The 23180-nt window shown below is 34.0% G+C and overlaps 1 protein-coding gene across 1 annotated transcript; it reads right to left on the reverse strand.

Annotated features, from left to right (window-relative positions):
- Nucleotides 1–227: 227 nt before the first annotated feature.
- LOC132546948 (DNA-directed RNA polymerase II subunit RPB2) lies at nucleotides 228–23170 on the reverse strand. The gene is made up of 24 exons (XM_060210677.1): nucleotides 23045–23170; nucleotides 21912–22129; nucleotides 21496–21608; nucleotides 20841–21097; nucleotides 20345–20466; nucleotides 19824–19988; nucleotides 19266–19462; nucleotides 18853–18972; nucleotides 18102–18288; nucleotides 17569–17712; nucleotides 16993–17132; nucleotides 16483–16594; nucleotides 15593–15747; nucleotides 15287–15488; nucleotides 14827–14995; nucleotides 14150–14246; nucleotides 12989–13083; nucleotides 12615–12736; nucleotides 12089–12169; nucleotides 11450–11587; nucleotides 10862–11083; nucleotides 10511–10671; nucleotides 9073–9268; nucleotides 228–3156 (listed from the first exon to the last, which is right to left on the reverse strand). The coding sequence occupies exons 1-24, from the start codon at nucleotides 23064–23066 to the stop codon at nucleotides 3061–3063; spliced, it is 3531 nt and encodes a 1176-aa protein (XP_060066660.1). The 5' UTR covers nucleotides 23067–23170; the 3' UTR covers nucleotides 228–3060.
- Nucleotides 23171–23180: the final 10 nt, after the last annotated feature.

A 23180-nucleotide genomic window follows, 5' to 3' on the forward strand; every position in this document is an offset into this window, starting at 1 on the left:
GAAGTTCGATTGGAAGCAAGAAAACATTGTCAAATTGATTATTTAACAGATGGCATTCAGGCTCCTTTCCTGGTGATGTAACGCATATACAATATTGAAAATGAATGACACCCAGCTCAACCTAAAACTACACTTAAACAACAAAATAATACAGGTGAGAACAAGACTAGGTGTTATGGAGTTAATTAAATCCTTAACAGATTTGCAGCAAAAACAAACAATTTTTTTTTTATTAATTATGGTTTATTGCTGAAAGTGAATCAAATAGCTTGCATTTTTTTTTACAACAACCCTGACTGCTGTGAGGAAACCTGATCAGTACCTTTTTACTGATTTTGTCCTTTGACCCGAGTCGACCCCATGTCCTCATGTAGTCCCGGACTGCTGTGAGGACATCAACAAGGGACATTGGACACTTATCTAAAAGGTTTTACCAGTTTCATCACTGCCCTTCTCTCTTAATTATTTCAAAATGAAAAAATGAAAATGCATCTTTACTAAGTTATCTGAAGGCTTTACATCCTCTAATACAGCAAGACTTAGTATAGGTCATGTAGTCAATCATGATAATGGTATTTACAAAATAACAAAAGAGTCAATCACATATAGATATTAGGGATGTAGTTACACTATCTGAAGTCATAGAATTGGTTTCAGAAAAGAATATTTGCTGGTACTAAATCCTATACCTGGGTAAAGAATCTTAGTAGCCATTAAATATAAATACTGGCTTTTCCATGCTAGTAAGATTTTTTTTCTAAAGGATGCTAAAAAATGCAACATTAAATATTGCTAAATTTCTCAAGAACCAGGAATGACCATTAGGAATAGCCTGTGTCTAAAATGTGGTGTCTACAGCTGATAGCAAGGTCAATAGAACCAAACACTGAATGTAATATACAATTTTGATAATGAAATCAGCAAAGAATGATCACCTGATTATGACATCATTATAGAATGATGTTTTCACCTGACACCCGATCATCATTATAGAATGACGTCTTTACCCGATCATCATTATAGAATGATGTTTTCACCAGACACCCGATCATCATTATAGAATGGCGTCTTTACCCGATCATCATTATAGAATGATGTTTTCACCTGACACCCGATCATCATTATAGAATGACGTCTTTACCCGATCATCATTATAGAATGATGTCTTTACCTGATCATCATTATAGAATGACATCTTTACCTGATCATCATTATAGAATGATGTCTTTACCCGATCATCATTATAGAATGACATCTTTACCTGGTCATCATTATAGAATGATGTTTTCACCTGATCATCATTATAGAATGATGTCTTTACCTGGTCATAATTATAGAATGATGTTTTCACCTGACACCTGAACATCATTATAGAATGATGTTTTCACCTGATCATCATTATAGAATGATGTTTTCACCTGACACCTGATCATCATTATAGAATGATGTTTTCACCTGACACCTGATCATCATTATAGAATAATGTTTTCACCCGATCATCATTATAGAATGACGTCTTTACCCGATCATCATTATAGAGTGATGTTTTCACCAGACACCCGATCATCATTATAGAATGGCGTCTTTACCCGATCATCATTATAGAATGATGTTTTCACCTGACACCCGATCATCATTATAGAATGACGTCTTTACCCGATCATCATTATAGAATGATGTCTTTACCTGATCATCATTATAGAATGACATCTTTACCTGATCATCATTATAGAATGACATCTTTACCTGATCATCATTATAGAATGATGTTTTCACCTGACACCCGATCATCATTATAGAATGACATCTTTACCTGATCATCATTATAGAATGACATCTTTACCTGATCATCATTATAGAATGACATCTTTACCTGATCATCATTATAGAATGACATCTTTACCCGATCATCATTATAGAATGACATCTTTACCCGATCATCATTATAGAATGACGTCTTTACCCGATCATCATTATAGAATGATGTTTTCACCTGACACCCGATCATCATTATAGAATGACGTCTTTACCCGATCATCATTATAGAATGATGTTTTCACCTGACACCCGATCATCATTATAGAATGACGTCTTTACCCGATCATCATTATAGAATGATGTCTTTACCTGATCATCATTATAGAATGACATCTTTACCTGATCATCATTATAGAATGATGTCTTTACCCGATCATCATTATAGAATGACATCTTTACCTGGTCATCATTATAGAATGATGTTTTCACCTGATCATCATTATAGAATGATGTCTTTACCTGGTCATCATTATAGAATGATGTTTTCACCTGACACCTGAACATCATTATAGAATGATGTTTTCACCTGATCATCATTATAGAATGATGTTTTCACCTGACACCTGATCATCATTATAGAATGATGTTTTCACCTGACACCTGATCATCATTATAGAATAATGTTTTCACCTGATCATCATTATAGAATGATGTTTTCACCTGATCGTGACCTCATTTAGTCATGGTCACTTGTGAGATAAAGAGAATCTCACACAGACATATACAACATTATATGGGTATTTCACATAGGTCTTTCATGATGAAGAGAAGAGAGCAAGTATTTTGTCCAGTCAAGGAAAATCAAGCATTTTTTCTTTGAAAAAAACTGATGTTCATTCACACATATTTACAATTAAGAACAATCTCTTTACATATTATTATACCAACATGATCATTTTTAAAATATGAAATCCTTTCACACGTAATGACTAAATGAATTTACGGAGTGTTTCTTTCATACACAATGATCCAATGAAGTTACACTGACATTCTCTCTCATGTACTTGCACAGAATGTTGCACCTATGTTCTTGTATTGAATGGCTGTCTTTTATCCACATGATGAAAGGATGCTACTCTCAGTAATATTTGAACTTCCACACGAATATGTCGCACCAGTCTACAAACTGTCAATAAATACTGTAAAAGTGTTCGAAGTATCAACACAACTTTGTATGCAGTTTCTCCAAAGGTCTTTGGGATCATTACAGTTAGACATCAATAATTTGTATTTGTTTCACGTCTATGATGCCAGAACCATTATGCGTGGAGCGATACTCATAGACATGAGCTCCTGGAACAGCAGCTTACAGGCATATGGCATGCGGATCTGGGAGATCTGAAACAAGCAACAATTTTCACAGATGAGAAAAAAAAAGAACATTATCACACAACAAAACCAAAAAAGGAAAATTAAGGGTGGCTTTGGGTTCTCATTGTCTGCAGTTAGTTTGATGAATATCAAGGCCAGAAACAGTATTTCTGACAATATCATGTTAAAAGCAAGAAATACTTTTGAGAATATAACAAAGTAACTTTACAACAGCAACTAATAGTACCGATGTTTGTGAAAAAGGTATGTATTATTTAGGTATACAGTATGGTACATATCGTTCACAGCTTCATTTTTCCAGATCGGAACTTTAACATGAACATAAAATCTAATGCTGACTAGTGCTACTTAGTAAACATTTTAATTTAGGTTTCAGGTATTGAATATTTCAATGCAGCAGTATGTATGAAATGGAAATGGACTTTTCATCACCTATTGGCAAGTGCCGATACTGTGCTTTCTAATCAAATGTGTTTAAATTATCTGCTTTCATATCTATAAGAGATATCTGTAATAATATTCTGCAAGTATTTGCTGTCAAATCCTTTGCTCTGAAACCAGAGTGTTTTTCATAGCAGAATATTTGGAAGCAGGTGAATCCTTCAAAATTATTTGAAATGGTGAAATGTTAGGCTGCTTGCAATTAGATCTCATTAAAACTACCCGACCAATCAGAAACTGTCTTTTAACTAGCATTAGGAATAGCCAACACATAAAAGTTACAACCACTGTGCAGGTAAATAGTTTGGAGTTACTATATTGTAAACTGAACTGGAAGAAAAATATCATGGTTCAACTACACAATGTTATACTGTTTCACCTCTAATAAAATTGTATCCGCAACAATTCTTTTGACTAAAAGACAATCTTATATTGTATAGGACATTATTCTGTTGACTAAAAGACAATTTTACATAGTATCCAACATAATTATGTTGATTAAAAGACAATCTTATATTGATTCAGACACAATTCTGTTGACTAAAAGACAATTTTACATAGTATCCAACATAATTCTTTTGACCAAAAGACAATCTCATATTGTATACGACATAATTCTGTTGACTAAAAGACAATTTTATTGCATGAAATAAGGGATGATTTAATCCTGCAACTGATTGCATAAATCCAACTCCCAAAATGTTTCATAATATGCTTTGAAGAATACTTCCACTAAAATTTTCTTGAAAATTCATGTCACTTTAGAGCAAAAACTATTCTGCACAGCCAAGATAATAAGGTAACAATGAAACGATTCTTTAAGAGATTTAATTGTTTCCAGGCAAGAAATGCATCCTTGACAAATAAAACAATTATAAAACAATATATTATTATATTAGATGATAAATCATCACAAACTTCCACTGTTTGTTGAATGTTACAGATGTATCAAAATTATGAAGCAGTCAAGTTGGAAAAAATAACAATTTTATCATTAATGGGACATCTCACTACATTAATCAATACAAGACTGAAAATCTGATTGCATGAACAGGATTATTTTATGCTTTACTATAAGGAAAACAATTCTATATTTATATTATAATCTTGTATAAAAAGACACACTTTTAATTAGCTTTATATCAAATGTCCCATTACATGTTAATTAAGTCTTGAAACTTGTCAATTAAATCTAATACTCTATTTGTGACAATACTGCTTTATAACTAAAACATTCCTGAATCCAGCATGGAAATCAATTACCAATCAAATAACCCATTACCTTAATTGGGCAGGATGTGATTAGTTGTGTGGGTCCTGTATATTTATGTTGAATCATTAGAAAACAAATTTAATGTCACAACCTGTGTTCAGTAGAGCCACCATCTTATACAATGTAATACATTTCCAAGCTTGTCACCTATCACTTGAAAATGTGATTTGTCATTAAAGATAACTATCACTTCTACAAATAGAAATTACAAGCCACGGACAATTATCCTCAGAGCAGCTAAGTCTGCTTCTGGAACAGTTGACATCATCAAGCTAAAATTAACCTGATTTATTTGGAGAAGCTAAGACTTAAAGCTCAGTTATACAGCCTAGTGCCATTAAAAAGATAAAATGAGAATAGTATCTTATAGCCTCTGGTCTGTATCCAATTCTCATTACAGAAATTGAGAACTAACAAGAGACCCACGGGCCTTAAGGGTAATCTGACTTTAAAGACCTATACATGAAAGAAGCCAAATAAGCCTAAAATAAATTACTCAACTATGCTACTGCTTACATAGAAGATACTGGTTAATTCATTAAGACATTTTCTGCTAACTTGAAATAATATTCTTTATACATACACCACAATGAAATCATATTCTTTATATATGCACTACACAAATGCCATTACTCTGGACATATTTCTTGTTGAAAAAGCATGCTACAGATCCAATATCAAGATCCTTGTCCTTTTGAGTAGAAGCTGCTCATGCATTTCAAAACATTTGACCTCTATGATCTTGACAGTAGGTCAAGATGAACAAACTTGGTAGCTCTTCATCAAAGCATGCTACAGGCCTAATATCAGTACCCTAAGTCTTTTGGTTATTGAGAAGAAGTTGTTTAAACATTTGACCCTGTGACATTGAAAGTGGATCAAGGTCATTCATATTACAGTTGTGGGATCACACAACATTACACAATGTGCAATGTGTGCATGATGTCTGCACAATGTATGCATGATATAAGTGGAGGAATTAAGCTATCGCACATTGTGCAATTCTATCATGGTTAATATAAATTTAGAAATTACTTATAAATAAGCGTGGAATAGGGTTTATCTATTTTCTAAATATATAAGAATACAAGTAAGTAAATTTCCTTATTGAGCCATTAATATGTAGGTAGGACACTTGTTCATTTTAAGTGTTTTGTTCATAAAGATCCACACGTGATCAGCCTTAGTGTAAGGACACACATGATATACATTATTATGTAAACATTTAAGGGAGGTCTCGTTATGTCACAGCAATGATTCATTTGAAATCTCATATCGTCAGAAAGGAAGTATTCTTTTTTATTACCTCCATATTACTCTCATTTTCATTCATTTTGTTAACAAAAAATATATGCTCAAGTAAATCTTAAGTGTTGTGTTTGTTACACGGGCGACCAAGTCAGTATGAATCCGGACCTGTCACGTATATATCTGTATACAGGTAAACTTTTGATGCCCGAGACACCACTATTCCCCACTTTATGAGGTGTGAAATTATATATGATAAGAGTTATTAATGCAGGTCCAGTGTTATTTCGAAAATTGTCAAATTAAAAAGTACCTTTGTAATCACCAATCAATTCTATTGTTCTTGATGGCTATTTAGTAATAACTTCACAAATTTTCCGTTTACTTTTCAATTTGTAATATATTCGTCCCAGACAAACATTTATGAAAATTTGAAACAAGGTAAAACACCAAAATCTGATAGATTTCACATAAAACCATGTTGCATCCTGACCAATAAAGGAGGAGGAAGTTGTGCTTTAAATGATGGAGAAAATACAGCTGTTTTGTAGAGTGTCTGGAGGTAACAGGACACCAAAGGCTATTCATTCAGCAATATATTTCCTTCTAAATACATTTTATTGTCAAATTCATGAAAAATTACTTTCTATTTCAATAATTATTGCCATGCAAGGAACAACTGGCTTTATAAGACGCCATATGCTCCTTATCCGCCATTTGTTAAATGTAAAAATGTCTTTCCTGTATATTTGGTTTCCTTGTGTTGTATGAGGCTAAGAATAAAACATATCGGTTAGATTTGAGAGCAATTCATCAAGACATAACAATGGATTTTAAACTGCATCAAACAATATAGCAAACCTCGGCTAAAATTGGTTATATTACAGCACAATATTTCGTCGGGAAAAAATATCAAATATTCAATGACTTTTAAAATCAGATTTGTTCCAGATAAATCCTGGCATTTCAAACAACATTTTCAATGGTTGGCCTACATAGTTATCTTATGTCATGGGCCTTACATTGGACTTCACCACCCCTCAAATATATAGATCACCTTTTACATCGTGGTAGTGCAGACGCCCGTTAAACAGCCGGAAACTGATCTGTGACGTGTGTTTTTAACATGATGTAGTAAAACATATATACCAGCGTACTTGTAATGAGAGATAAATTGCTGTAGATTCAAAGTCTGGGACATAACATTATAACATGATTTACACCAGCCCTAAATCATATGAATTCTTTAAAAGATGTTCAGAGGTTTCTCACTACATTTGCTTTTATCCAGACACCAACAACTTCCGTGAGAATATACACAACCACGAGGTGGAAATAATTCACAAGTAAACATCATTTTTAGTAAATATTTGCAGGTAACATTTCTGAAACGATATGTTACATCCAGGTGCTAATGTTTTAAAAATGTTGTAAATGTAAATTAAGGTACATTTCTGAAAAGTAAAAACATTTCATAAATCTTTTCAATCTTAATCCATTCACCTTGTCTCATAACATTAACAAAACATTCAATGTTAACATTGTTTTTTGTTGTGATAAGACTTCCTCTTGACTATGGACGCCTATAATTGTGTGATGTCCATGCCACATGAGACTTGCATCAGAAATCGCAATTTAAATATTTCATTATATCACAAAATGTTTTGATAGTATATATCCTTGTTTGAGGAACTTTCAATTGATATAATTAATGTTTCGTTCAGCAAACTATATCTGGAGATACATTCAAAAGAAGCGGATGTAACATTTTATGACACCATGGACTTACTCTTATAACAGCTAAGAAGAATAGTATTTACATTTATTTATTTTTCTCTGTAGAAGTAGCTTTACCATAGAGCAATCATTAACTTTCCCTGTAGAAGTAGCTTTGCCATAGAGCAATCGTTAACTTTCTCTGTAGAAGTATGCTTTACCATAGACCAATCATTAACATTCTCTGTAGAAGTATGCTTTACCATAGACCAATCATTAAAATTTTCTGTAGAAGTATGCTTTACCATAGACCAATCATGAACTTTCTCTGTAGAAGTATGCTTTACCATAGACCAATCGTTAACTTTCTCTGTAGAAGTATGCTTTACCATAGACCAATCGTTAACTTTCTCTAACATTCTCTGTAGAAGTAGCTTTACCATAGAGCAATCATTAACTTTCTCTGTAGAAGTATGCTTTACCATAGACCAATCATTGACTTTCTCTGTAGAAGTATGCTTTACCATAGACCAATCGTTAACTTTCTCTGTAGAAGTATGCTTTACCATAGACCAATCGTTAACATTCTCTGTAGAAGTATGCTTTACCATAGACCAATCATTAACATTCTCTGTAGAAGTATGCTTTACCATAGACCAATCATTAACTTTCTCTGTAGAAGTATGCTTTACCATAGACCAATCATTAACTTTCTCTGTAGAAGTATGCTTTACCATAGACCAATCATTAACTTTCTCTGTAGAAATATGCTTTACCATAGACCAATCATTAACTTTCTCTGTAGAAGTATGCTTTACCATAGACCAATCATTAACTTTCTCTATAGAAATATGCTTTACCATAGACCAATCATTAACTTTCTCTGTAGAAATATGCTTTGCCATAGACCAATCATTAACTTTCTCTGCAGAAGTAGCTTTACTATATACCTTAGACAATGATAAATCATGACACACAGTACAATGTAAGTAAGGCTTACACAAAATATCAATAATCAGCCAGAAGAAAAGACATTCTATAAAATGTTCTGTGATCTGAATTTCTCTCTGGGAAAAAAATTCATATTTCAAAGTCAAAATGATAAAAAATGTTTAACAGCTCATTTAAAGAATTTAAGTGGTTCAGTAAATATGGTTACAATAACACTAATTGGAAGCAAAATTCACGATAATATTATTATTTACTTAAACATATGTGACTGTTCTTAACTACATGTTTCTTACCTGTGTTTTGTTCTTACATCCCCGGCATTCAAATGTCTGGTTGCGTAGATTAGCTATGGCGATAAGACCACAGAAGTTACATAAATGTACTCTGTAGGGATCCGACGCTTCAAACAGCCGTTCACGCAGAAATTGAGCTGCTCCATGGGCAATCTGACAATCACGTTCCATCTCTCCAAAACGTAAACCACCATCCCTGAGGGAAATACCAGATACAACACATGTTGAATAGAAGTTTGTATATTACAATTGATTAGAAAATTTATATGTGACATTTCAATGACTTCACTGGTACATTCAATTTGTAGTGTATTTGCACGAAGGACACACATAAGTTTCTATATGGCCATGACATAAGTACTTCTATGTACATTACCAACCTGAATTACAATGAGTTGAATTATTCTATAGAATTAAGAGCTAAAATTATTACATAATCCTATTTCAGTGTAATAACATCCATCATATAGCTACCCTGTTATAAGTATAATAACATCCATCACATAACTACCCTATCAGTGTAATAACACCCATCACTTTACTGCCCAGTTATCAATATAATAACACACATCACTTGTCTACTTTTCTATCATTGTAATAACACTCAGTACACAACTACCCTGTTATCAGTGTAATAATGCCCATTACATAAATCTTGTTAGGACAACACATGTAATTACACCTAGCTGTGAAAGGTTTAGATTCCCACAGTTTTAATCGTGATGTCATAATTTCATGACGTGTTATGGACATCTCCAAACAAAGAGAGAGGAAATATCACCAGTTTAGATTTTGTATTCATCCAATAAAATACTATTTTCTTGAATGCTTGCAAAAATATAAAAGTATATAATAAACAAAATCTTAATTCCTTTCCATTTCATACAAGATCTATGAAACTAAATAAAATATTCCATTTTACCTCATCAGTCCTTAAAAAAAATTCTCAGACTTGTTTCATAAAACAGAAACTCCTTCTGGATCCTCGATCTCTTTATGCTTTTCTGCTTATCAAACTTTCAATAAGCCTAACCACTATTTTGTTGTCGTGCGGTAAGCCCACCTTCTGCCTTAGATCACATTTTTTATCTTCCTCCCCTAAAGTATTGCATAACTGTGGTCCATCTTCAAGACTATTTCAGCAAAACATCTACTTGACCCCAAGTCTCCAAACTAAATCACTTTTATCAAAAATTCTTTGGGTGGTACTCCTTAAGAAAATTTGTGGTTTGGGATAGATGTTATACTGGAACAGCCCTTACCCAAGAACAAAACATTGAGTCGACCTGGGCTGGGATATATGTTTTACTTGTAATGAATGCCCTTCCCCTTAATATAGCCTGGAGTCTTGGATTGGGATGGATGCTTTAGTGGAACAGCCCTTACTGCAAAATAAATAACTATTGAAAACATTTGTAAGACTCCATTAATCTCTTACCTGGCTCTTCCCTCCATAGGTTGTCTGTTGAGGATTTGAAGAGGACCTCGCGCCCGAGAATGGATCTTGTCATCCACCATATGCTTCAGACGCTGGTAGTAGGTTGGGCCTAGGAACACCTGGGCATTCAGCTTCCTTCCAGTGAAGCCATTGTATAGAATCTGTGGCAATGATTAATTTAAAGGTATTTCTATATTCATAAATGTTTTATTTCACGTTTAAAGCCTCTGATAACTGACATTATTAATTTGAATAGCTAATGTCATATATTTTTCTAAAATTCGTTTTAATACATAGAAAACCTGTCACAGTTTTTCCGGTTTTTTCTCAACAGGTCTGTTCTACACCTACCTCATTTCCTCGCTGATGATAACCATACTGGTGTAATAAGTTTGATACTTTCTGTACATTGACAGCATCGTTGAAAGGTGTGGCATCACCGATCTCTCCTTTGTTGGCCGCAACTTTACTCTGCAGGCACTCGAACAAATGGCCAATGGTCATTCTACTGGGAATGGCGTGGGGGTTGATAATAATATCTGGAGTGATTCCCTCACAAGTGAATGGCATGTCCTGATAAAATAAACAAGAACCTTTTATTCCATGATTGCTGCAGTCCTTTCAGTTTATTTGTGATTTTGGTTCAGTGTATGTTCTTATAAATGAAATATAAACAAGGATAGCCAAAACACTGTATTTCTATTATTATACATGAATTGTTCACTATAAAGATGTGTACATAGTCTACTATGCTACGTAACTGAATACCATGATGTCTACAAGAACTTGGTATTTACACACTGACAGTTTTTTCCTGATACTTCATTACATTTGGTGCATAAGACTTTAACATTTAATGTGTATTTAGATTACCTTGAAGCAATATAGGAGATCAATTCTACAGTAATATCACAGCTTAGGCACAGAAAGACTTTTTACCTCCTGTCGATATGTGATTCCACAGGTTCCTTTCTGACCATGACGACTGGCAAACTTGTCTCCAATCTGAGGGGTCTTTACTGTTCGTACACGAATCTTACAGAACTTGTAGCCTTCCTGGTTTATAGTGACCATCACCTGAAGTTAGAAACATCACTGGTGTCGAGATGTGTAACAAGCAGTGTCAAGTAACATAACAACAAGACTACCAATAAAGAACTCTGAATATACCTTCTTCTTGATGCCGATAAAAGCTTATATGATGAAAAGTGTTCCAAATAATTCTGAATTTTATTTTCGTAACTTTATTTTTGTAGGTGGATCACACACAGTATGTTGAACAGAGAATGTAAACTTTTGATAAAAAGTAAAGATCTGCCATTATTACGACTCACTGCACTTCTGCACTTCTACTCAAGTGCATTGCCATTTTTTTTTATATCTTTTTCCTTTTATATTCAAAATGTGACTATTCAAAATATTTTGAAACTTTCAGACTATAATTGTTCACTGAAAAACGCACCATTTTTCTTGTCAAATGTCATTTTTAACATTTATACATTCATCTTGACCATTTTGTGCCAGACTACACTTCTGACAAAACTTTAATCCTGTACATAAAACAGTAAGAAAGAATACCTGATCAATAATTCCAGTTTCACTTCTTCTCATGAACACACTAGCATCGCGCTTGGAATATCTCCTTGCAGTGGCATCAAGCTACAATACAAAGAGGTACATAACCAGAAATCAAACAAAAATAACTACCCACTAATATTTGTGATTTTTAAGTACCTTTGAAATAAGATCAATATACAGAAATTCCTAGTCTGATTTCCGACTTTTCATGAAAAATACATCCTATTTACTTCAAGCAACACCACAACATATTTAAGCATCACAAAAACAAAACAAAAAAAATCGAACGAAAGGCTCTACATAAAATTTTCATTAAATACTGCAGAAACAATGTATTGTTAAAATGATTTCTATTTGGCGACTTTCATTTTTATCTAATGAGGTCATTCCTTACAATATTTGAAGAGATTTTCACTTTTATCTAATCAGTCTATTCCTTCCAATGTTTGAAGCTATAATAAAATATCAATCAAAACCTGAATATTTCATAACTTGAATATAAGTCTAACAAATCAATGCATCGTACCTCGTCATCATTGGGAGGTAAGGTCATTGTCTTGCCAATCAGTACGTCGTCTCCAGATACTCTAAGTCCAGGAGATATAATACCATCATCGTCTAACTTGTCGTAGATGGCCGGCCTCATGCCTGTTACATAACATTCACAGGTGTAATAAATGATACAGACACTGAAGAGTCCAACATGAAAACTATTTTTACAAGTTCATTACCGAAGACCTTAAAAATAAAATGTATCGTGAGAAAGAACAAAACATATCTATTTCATACCAAAAACAGTTAAAGAACTCTCCAATCAAAATATCAAATACATCTTCGTTACAATAAAGCCTTTAATACGTTCCAAAAAAGTAACACATTAGTACTATATAATAATTGTACCTTGAACATTTTCTCTGTCTGGCTTTTCAAACAACTCTTCTTGATCCAATCCTTTCTTTGCTTCAGCGTCTTTGTAAGACCGAAAGAAGAAAGATCTGTAGGAAATGAAGAAAACACACTTTTAAAGGATGATTTTATCTGTCAGGAACTCAAACTTTCAACTTACCTATTCAAATCTTCATACACATCTGTGTAGAAGTTTAAGGGGTTGTACAACAAAGATCAAAGACATGTTTTCTAGGAACTTATCCAATTCAAACTGATGAGAGAAGATTTTGTGATTACACGAGGGCTGATCAATAAATTGTGAGCCTTGTATTGAAGAACTTAAGAAGAGATGTTCATTTTCAGCTCTACTATTCCCAGACTATTGAAGACTTTTAACCAGAAGACTAGTGTCATTTGGTCAGTTTATGTCGAAGAGGTAGCACTCTAAAAGTAAAAACGACAAGTGACTTTTGCAAAATGGACAAAATCGCATAAAAAGCAGCAATTCAATATTCCCATAGGAAAGGTCTAGCACCTAAGCATATCCATACTGATGTGGTAGCGTCACTGAGGAATAATGCTCCTTCCTATGCTACAGTGAGAGGTTGGATGGCAGAATTTAAATGTGGCAGTCGGAGCCTTGGGGATGACACCCCCTTCTGGAAGGTTGAAACACCAGAAATAGTCAATAAAGTCTGTACTGAAGGGGATTATGTTGAAAAATAATGCAATGAGTCTGCCAAAATTCAAACCCTTAAATATGAGGCTCACATCTATAAATCACACCTAAAAGTATTGGTAATTAATTGTATTGGTTTCTATAAAACATCGTTAAAAACAATCAAATGTTTTAACTCAATTATAATCCATACCTTGACATAACTGAACAACATGTTTACCCATTTGTAACAGTTATATTAGATCAGACACAGACTGGCACCATCTGGTAAACCATGAACAGTGTTAGCTCGCAAATTGTGTCATAAATACTGAGCGAGGGGAGATAAATCTTGTTTCAGTCCTCAACAATTTTATATGATATATGTTAGATTAATACATAATGCCATCCAATCACAACATACATAGCACTAACAACTTGAAAATGTTATTTTACATGAACATTCACTCTGCTGATATTTTCAACCATTTTTTACGTAAACAAGATGTTGTTACCTGAAAAAGCCCCGTTCAATAGCAGAAGCATTTAGAATGACAGAATCTTCCTGGTTATATCCTGTGTATGTCGCAATGGCAACAACAGTATTGATACCTGTAAAAAAATATTTACAAGCGTATATCACAATTAAAGGGATGATGGACAAGGTTTGGATCCCTGTAAAGCTGTCTCCTTATCCTATTCTACACATCCTATGTTGTAACTACTGTTGGTATTTTCTTGTATTTAGTTAATTAATCACTACCTGATCTGTCTAACTTTTTAAAGCAGTTCTGATTCATGCTAAATGATTAAATTTTTCATATGTTGTGTGTGTCTAGTTTGTATGACATTTAAATATGCAAACAATTTTAACACAAACTGATCAATATGTACAGTAAAACATGGATAAGTTGAAGGAAGTCAAAGAGACCAAATGAAATATTTGACTTATCCGATGTATTCAATTTAAGTGTGTTCGACAAAAGCTTTACCGTACATCCTTGTAATGCAAATCTTATATAATCCACCAGAAACAAATCAAGTCACACAACTTAATAATGCCCTGATTTGGATTCCTTGTTATCATTCCTGGCAGAAATGACTTGTCATCAGAAACATAGCCTATGGAAAGACCCCAGAAACAACAGTATGATTATAATATCAGAACTCTGAGTCTTGAGTGAAAAGTTACCTGCAGGAAGTTCTCTGAAGCGGAGATACTCCATGGAACGTGTGGTGACTAGAGGTTTCTGAGGGTACAGGAGTCCATGGGCAAGGGTGTCCATACGGACATGGAAGTTGGTAATATAGACACCCATAGCTTGCTTACCCATAGCGGACTGGTATGTGTTACGTGGGGACTGTCAATAAAGAACAAAAATTACTTATTTTTCTATTTGTTAAACCAAAATTGGTCAGTTTAAATTGCAAGTTCAATGTCTTACTAGCATTTGTAAAAGCATGAAAATGAATTTCTCATGATGAACTCAACAAAACCATTATGGTCTAACTGATTGCCATTCCAATTAGATTGTAAGTAATCACCCACAAAATAATTAATTGATTTAAATATTACGATTTCATCTTTTTAAGTCACCTTTTCTTTCCTTTGGTTCTAATAAGAATTGCAATAAATCAATAAGATACTCTACCTGGTTGTGATCTGGGAATGGGATGATAGAGGCACATACACCAAGTATCATGGCTGGATGAATCTCACAATGTGTATACGTAGAACAGTACTGGACATCCTTGTCCTCGGAGAGGTCATCAGGGGTCATGGCCAGCATAATGGACTCTTCTTCTAGGGGGTCAATGTACTCTACGACTCCACTCGCAACCAAATCCTGCCAACTGTCACATATAAAGGGTTACATAAGTACTGTAGAACAGTTGTAGATGTAGATGCTGCTTTTTTAATCATCAAAATTTTCACCTTTAATTTTCTGAAATCTTACCTGTAGCTGTTGTATTCCTTCTGTTTCAGCTGTTTGATATGACTCTGTTTCAACAAAAGTTTTTGGTTGTCAACAATTAACAACGGCCGACAGATCCTTCCAGCATCAGTATAAATTCTGATTTCTCTGTCACGAATATCTCTGATCATCGACACCTGTAATGATAGGCAAACCATCATAAATAAATTTCTACAATACTGGTCACAAACTTTTATAGTATGCTCAGATCATAATGTGTCCTTCAGTGCAGCCAGATATAGCAACCTCCTATGATCTGTAGAACAATACATGTTATGGTTTTGTTCAAATTACATACATTTAACAGGTGGTAAAAGTTTTAACATTTCTGGAGTTCTCTTGCTGCTGCTGATATTTTGTCCTAGTTTAAAATGTAGGTAGTGATTTTTTTTGTTAAGAGATTACATCAAGCAAGTGAGTACTGAATGATATTGTTATGAAACAAAGCATGTGATGTCATCCTTTTTTCTGTTGGTATCACTTAAGATGATTGTGGTTAGTAATATATAATCAATATAAACTCTGCTGCTCAAACAATTGTTAAGAAGTTATTTTTTGACTGACACTTCCTATCTCGAAATGTAATATTCCGAGGCCCTAATGGCATTTTATGTGTTGACTGATCGCTAAAAAGGCAATAATAGTAACATTCTGATGAAACAAACTAAATCTCTTGTGAATCAGCTCCGACACCATTCCTCCAATGACTAGCAAGCTCCCTAAAACTGAAGCTATAATAGGGAATATAATCAAAACAATATTTGGTCGATCAGCACTGATGTATTATCCTAACGTAATTAATTTACTATTTCTCATAGCACATGAAGCGGTTCTATATCCATCCTCAATAACTATCTCCTCGACAACCTTACCTCAGAAACAATGATGTCCATCTCTCTGCGGAGTTTTCTCAGAGTGTTCATCAGATGTTCTGCATCCCTGTGTATTCCTACCCAACAACCATTCACAAAAATTTTTGTAGCACTGAAATTGACAAACGAATCATTGCAATATACATCAGATAAATAAAGAAAATCTTTTGTGTGTTTAAGTTATGTTGTATGCCATAAAGAGTTCACCTTTGAACACATCTTCTTCATTAACTTTTATAAAATCTGTTTTCTAATGTCAATTCAGCCTATGACATTAGAGTTACTATGTATCTGAAACTTTGCTGCAATAGTGACTGTATCATTACAAAACATTCCTAATGGTTAGTAAAATCATAACTTTGCTTAGCTAAGATTTGTTGTTACATCTTAAATACATGCCTTTTTTAGGCCAAATTTAACAGTATCGAAACATTCAACTGGACAAATTTTAGGTCAGAATTTACTGGAAATATTACAAGACAGATCACATTTATATGGCATCTCGCTTACTCCTGTATAGATGACGGGGCAACCTCCTCCAAGTTTTCCATACTCCACTCCTCCAAGAACTCAAGGATTGGTGATGGTTGAGAGCCAACAGAAATGTAAGCCATTAGAGCGAGGTTCTTCACCAGGCCTACAGCTCCTCCCTGTCCAATTACAATATCAATCTCACTAAAACTTAACTCAAAAATAAATCTTAAAATGGAGTTGCAATATTTTATATATATTAATCTACTTGGATGTGGAATGATAACAAGAAAACATTGAAACAAAAACAAAAAATGTTAATAGATCTTCCTAAATGAACTACCATCCTATACACCCAGCCACAAGAATGTCAGCAAAGATGATACCTAACCAATCTCAACAGCTTCTGGTGAGGAGATTCTGTCTAGAATCTGAGGAACGTGTGCTAGATAAGCTTTTGGCTTAACATGTATTTATCCTTGGAAAATAAAGATTATCAATTATTATTAATAGAAGAAACTTAACAGCTTTGGTAAAGCACAAAACAAATTGCTTACACGATTTCTTTGTGATCATGTAAAATTTTGTTTTTCATTTTGCATTGTTCTGTCTTACCTCAGGAGTTTCAGCAGGACACACCATCCCCCACTGTGTGTTGTGCAGCTGTCGAGGACGAGCCAATTTACCGTCTCTTCCGATTGGAGAATTCAATCTCCGCAAATGAGACAAAGTGGACACAAATGTCAGTCTATTTAACACCTGAAAACATAATTGGCCAATTCTGTTATACCTTACCTTATGTAATAACCTTTCTTTAAAATGAGGTCAAGTCATAATTCCAGCAATATCATTTTCAATATTAATGGTTATCATATACATATTTAAGGATAAATATAGAAGTAGGGAGACAATGACTCACTAACTGGGGGCATATTAACTCAGTACATTACCCTGACTGACTTACTCCACTTAACAGGTACATATAACACTTGTCAAATTACCCCAGACACACTAGCCAACTAATCTGGAACACATGACACTTGTCCTAATTAACAGAGACACACAAACCCATCAAGTCTGATTACCTTAAATACACTAGCCACTACCTCAAATTACCTGAGACACACTAACCCACTAAGTCAAATTACCTGAGACACACCAGCCCTTGCTTGATGAGCCTTCTTTTGATCACCCCAATTTCCTGTAGCCAAAGAATATTTAAGTCCATCAGTAATGATTCGCGTCTTGATTGCCAGCTCCAGATTGAAATCTTTCCCTCTGTCAATGAACTTCTGTGAATACATTCTTACTTCCTTCATCAGATTTCTGAACATACTGTAATTGAAACAAATGAAAGAGATATTAGTTATTTTCATTATCAATGAAGTTTTCAGAAATAACTGAAAATAATTAAACTTTTCATTGAAATCAATTTAAAGCTAACAAACCTATTCAGAGACCATGAATACGTGACTTATACAGACACATGCATTTGTCACTGTAAATAGATTATACTATATCTCACAATGCTTCATGGGATTAGGAAGTACAATGTGATAGCACAATGAAAGTGTTATTTCTTGTACATATTTAACTTCTTCAACAACAGACATATGACTAAAAAAAAAAAAAAGTACTCAGAATTTATAGCAATACCTCCACTAGGATTTGAACCCATGAGTCCTGGCTCACTAGCCTGATGCTCAACTGATTGAGGTAAAGAGGAGTTCTCTCTAGGGGTATGATGTGGCTAATACTTTACCAGACTAACAGATACAGCTGTCTTAGTTAAGGAGATCATTAAGAAACAACCTAATTAACTTAAAATTCTAATTAGATGTGCAAACCTACTAAAGAAATCTTCAGTATGTATAAGTATCTAATCGACTTAAATTTTACCCTCTGAATAAGAAAGCCAGTAGAGGGCCAGCTAAGTCTAGTCTCTTGTTTCCATAGTGATCTCTGTCATCTACTTCTCGTCTGCCAAGGGCTGCCAGAAGGAGACGATGTACCATGTACCTATATTTTTACGAACAAATAAAAAAATAAACATTGAAAGTAAATCTGAAGATTTCTATTTAAAAAGGCATGATCAAAATACAATGATATAAGCAACTTCTGTATGTAGATACATTTCTTCTTTTCTGCTCCTTGGCACAGAATTGGAAACTACAATGCATGCGCATCCATTTTTTTTTCAAAACAATTTCAGCAGTAATTGTCTTTTGCTATACTTTCCTAAAATTCAGAATCACAGAGTCATCATTCTGGCTTTACTTTAATAAAAATATATATTTACAAAGAATGATTACCCTAAGAAGTAAGCTTTCTTGGTCTCACAGAAGTCACTGACACCAACATGCGGCAACATTTCTTTCTGCAGAATTTCACGAGCATATTTGATTCTCTTCTCCTTTGTCACACCAGGCCGAGCACCACGAGAACCTATAAAGTTGAGTGCAACATTTCTCTCTTGTATCACAAATGCCTCATCAAGGGAGGGCTTCACCTATAAAGGAAAACACAGAGGCTCTTTCTAAGACACAACGACACATCAAGGTCCTACTAAGGAAGTCATATGTAAAGGTACAAACAGGTTCATCATGTGATGGGTTCAAAATACCAAAGCATTAAGATTTCAGGCTTACAAACTTGTTTAAATGCCATTTGAATAAATCCTAGTTTAGTTTCAGAACACCAAAAGTATAAATCTTGCATCGAACATATCAAATGAATGAAACCTTTACACTAGTTTCTTTTGACCAAGCTATGTGCAATGATATCAGGCTTACTACACCTTAATTCCAACCTTACTTTGCCAAAAAAATATCCAATAAAATTTGATGCCTCACAAAATACAATCAACAAACCATTTCCATCATCTCAGGGTCATCAAAGTCATAGATGATATGTTCCAAGATGTCTCTGTCCGACACAAAGCCAAGGGCTCGGAATACAATAATGATTGGAATCTCCTGTTTGATATATGGCAGAATACCAATGATTCTCTGTCCTATGGCACTCTTCTTGGCTCCCTGCAACACAAAATCTAGAATTTATTGTAAATCAAAGTACAACTTCTTAATACATATGAATTGGCAAAGTAATGGCACCTGTATAATCTTTGGTGAAAAGTGCCACAATATTTGAGAGATATAATTCAGATATCAAAATTCATGACTTAAATTGAGTTTTTTTCATTAACAAGAAAATATGTATAGCTCAATCACTTCTAACACTGACTTCAGAGTGAAGCTTTCCCGATTCACACAAAGCAAACCATCTGGAATGTCAGTCCCATGTGGATTACTGTCCTTTGATAATGACAGGTTTTCAAAATACCATGGATGTCCAAATGAAATGACTGAAATCTGACATTAACTAGACCTACCCCTCCTCCTTTTGCCATCATGTTCACCCACAGTGTACTAGTGGGTCTGGAAGAATGTTCCAAACATGATCTTATCTCTGTCTTGAAGGCGTATTTGGAATCTTTCTGTTGAAATACATACACTGCAAACCACAAGAAAATGAAAATGATTCAGAATGAAAAACTGGCTCATACACAAACACAGAAAGAGGCTGAATTCCGCCAAATAGTGTCTTTGTTCCAAAACAGACAAGAGTAGAACTATGGCAAAAATTTCACAATACACATTTATTACAATTTTAGAGAAATCCAAACATGTATGATGAACATGTCAGATTAATTTTTAATTCTAATTACTCAAAAACAAGATCTAACAATTCTGATGATTCAGTTCCAGGTCAGCAAACAGAATTATGTAGGCAATAGAAATTGAATATCCTTATAAATCATCAATATTACAGACTGGAACTAATGAAGTGTTGTAATATCTGGCTGATTCTGGCTTTTTTTTTATTACCTGTGTTAGTTGCCATTTTCTCTTGAGCAATGAGCACTTTTTCTGACCCGTTGATGATGAAATATCCTCCAGGATCAAGTGGACATTCATTTAACTCAGTTAAATCACGATCTGTTAGTCCGCTAAGTAAACAATATGTTGATCGTAACATAATGGGTATTTTCCCAATAAATGTCTTTTGGTGAGTGGTTTCAATAGGATCCTCTCCTTCCTTTACAACTGTTTTGGTAATATCCACATACAATGGGGCAGAATACCTGTTAAAAAAAAAAATTTCATCTAAGCTCTACAATATCCATTTTTCATTTATCATTAAAGTTTATTTGTTATCACAGTAAGACAACATAATCTGGATATCAGGCATTGTGCATCAAATACTTCTAATATTCAAAGATTCAGAAACCATAAAAGTAGATAACCTAATACTGTAAACGTACATCTTATTTTAGTGCTTTTATGCTAAAAATGTCGCACTGAACAATGATTGCTCTATGAACTACAGTTCAGTAGTTTAAAACAATATCAGATTCAACAACGATAATTGTTCACATTATATCAATATTTTCATATATCAAGATTTTATGTATAATCAGAATAATCATATATGTGTTAATTGTAAAAATTTCTAAATTAATGCATGGTTTTAATAACATACGTTAAATTTCGAAGTCTTGCTTCATTTGGCATCATAGGACTTGGTGCACCATCTTTTTCCCAATGTGTTGGCTTTGACAAATAGATCTGTTCAAATTTTAAGAGATATCTTGGCTGAAAAGAAAAGAAAGTATGATTTAAATGAAAGACAACTTTTTGACTTGAGGTCTCATCCTATTAAGAGTCATAGTTACAGGTAAGTTATCAAAGGTTCTATAAACATGAGTTAGACTTTAGACATCAATTGAGAAGATGTTTTGTTAACATAAACAGTGATTGAAAAACTGCTTATGAGCTTTGAAAATATGTTTCCTTAAAAAGCAAAGACTAATTTGATGAAATATTAAGGGAATTTTCCTAATGTGATCACTTTCTGGATAATAGTTCGAGGTGAATGACTCCATTTTTATGCCTTACAGGAGTTTCAATGGTTCCGGATGTGTGCTGTGCCTCAGCTTGTAGGTCGATCTGCGGGGAGTCTTCCACAATACGCTGTACTGACATCTGGATGAATTCATCAAAGGAATCCAATTGTTGTCTAACTAATCCCTTCTCATCAAAATAGGAGCTGATGACGATCCAACAGGCCTCCTGCCAGAGATCAGGTGTGATATCATCACTCTCATCCTCCATCTCTGTAATGGTAAAAGGAATTGAGAAAATTCATCATATAGCCATGACTGGCATGTCAAATATTTATCAAGATCACTATGCAGGAAATGCTCTTTTCAAACCAGTGCAATGGAATTTTTTTAAACATAGATATTTCAAAATGTTTTTAAATACAACATAGACCAAGATGTCTATTGATATTATATATTGTACAGACATCATTACAAGTTTGTATCTAGTAATACTGCATCACCCTCTTGCAAGTAGTATGTGCAGCAACACAAATCACTGAAAGGACAATGGGATGTTCTCAAAAGCCCCTCAGTTTTACTGACATAAATGGCCCATCAGCATCAAAGATTTTACTCTATGCTACAATCAGGAGACATGATCTGACTGATCTATGGTTGTTGGTGCATGGAACATAAAACATTTACAGAACACAGTAGGTTCTACTCTTTACACATATGGCAATAGATTGTGAAATATAACGTTCTTTCTACGACGTGTATTGGAAAAGGCTCCTGCTTACGATTACAAGAATAGGTGTTCTACACTCGAAAATATAGCTTTATCCTACACAGACAAACAAGAATCACCTCATGTCTTTATAATATGACTGCTATTTAAGTAGTATGACTCGTAAGCCAGACATCTAAAAGCCCAGCTCTGACTGTTAACTAACCAGACTTCAGTACCGGGAATTTTTGTTGTTGTCAATCTTCCTTCCATTAAAGTTCTGCGTTTGACAACTGGTTAGTGATCTTCTTAAATCAATAAAATAATTACAGTTGCTTTCTTATTACACTAATGGTCACAATAAGTATGTAATTTCATGACAATTGTGTTTTGTTCAGGAAACGGCAGAAGCGCCATATTTGAATGTACAAAACGTAAACAAAGATTTTATTTTATTATTATTTGTGGGTTTCTGTTACCTTCATCCTGTCCATACATCATGGAGAAGTTTGTTGGATTACTTATCTAAAGAAATAATTGAGAGTTATCTCTGAGAAAAATCACATTTCCGCGATGTTTGTCGATTAATGAGGAGCTACTTTCAATATCCGTTGT

Source organism: Ylistrum balloti, unplaced genomic scaffold (assembly GCF_031769215.1).
Source record: "Ylistrum balloti isolate Yb309-2 unplaced genomic scaffold, AGI_CSIRO_Ybal_v1 Utg369922, whole genome shotgun sequence".
Lineage (NCBI taxonomy): Eukaryota > Metazoa > Mollusca > Bivalvia > Pectinida > Pectinidae > Ylistrum > Ylistrum balloti.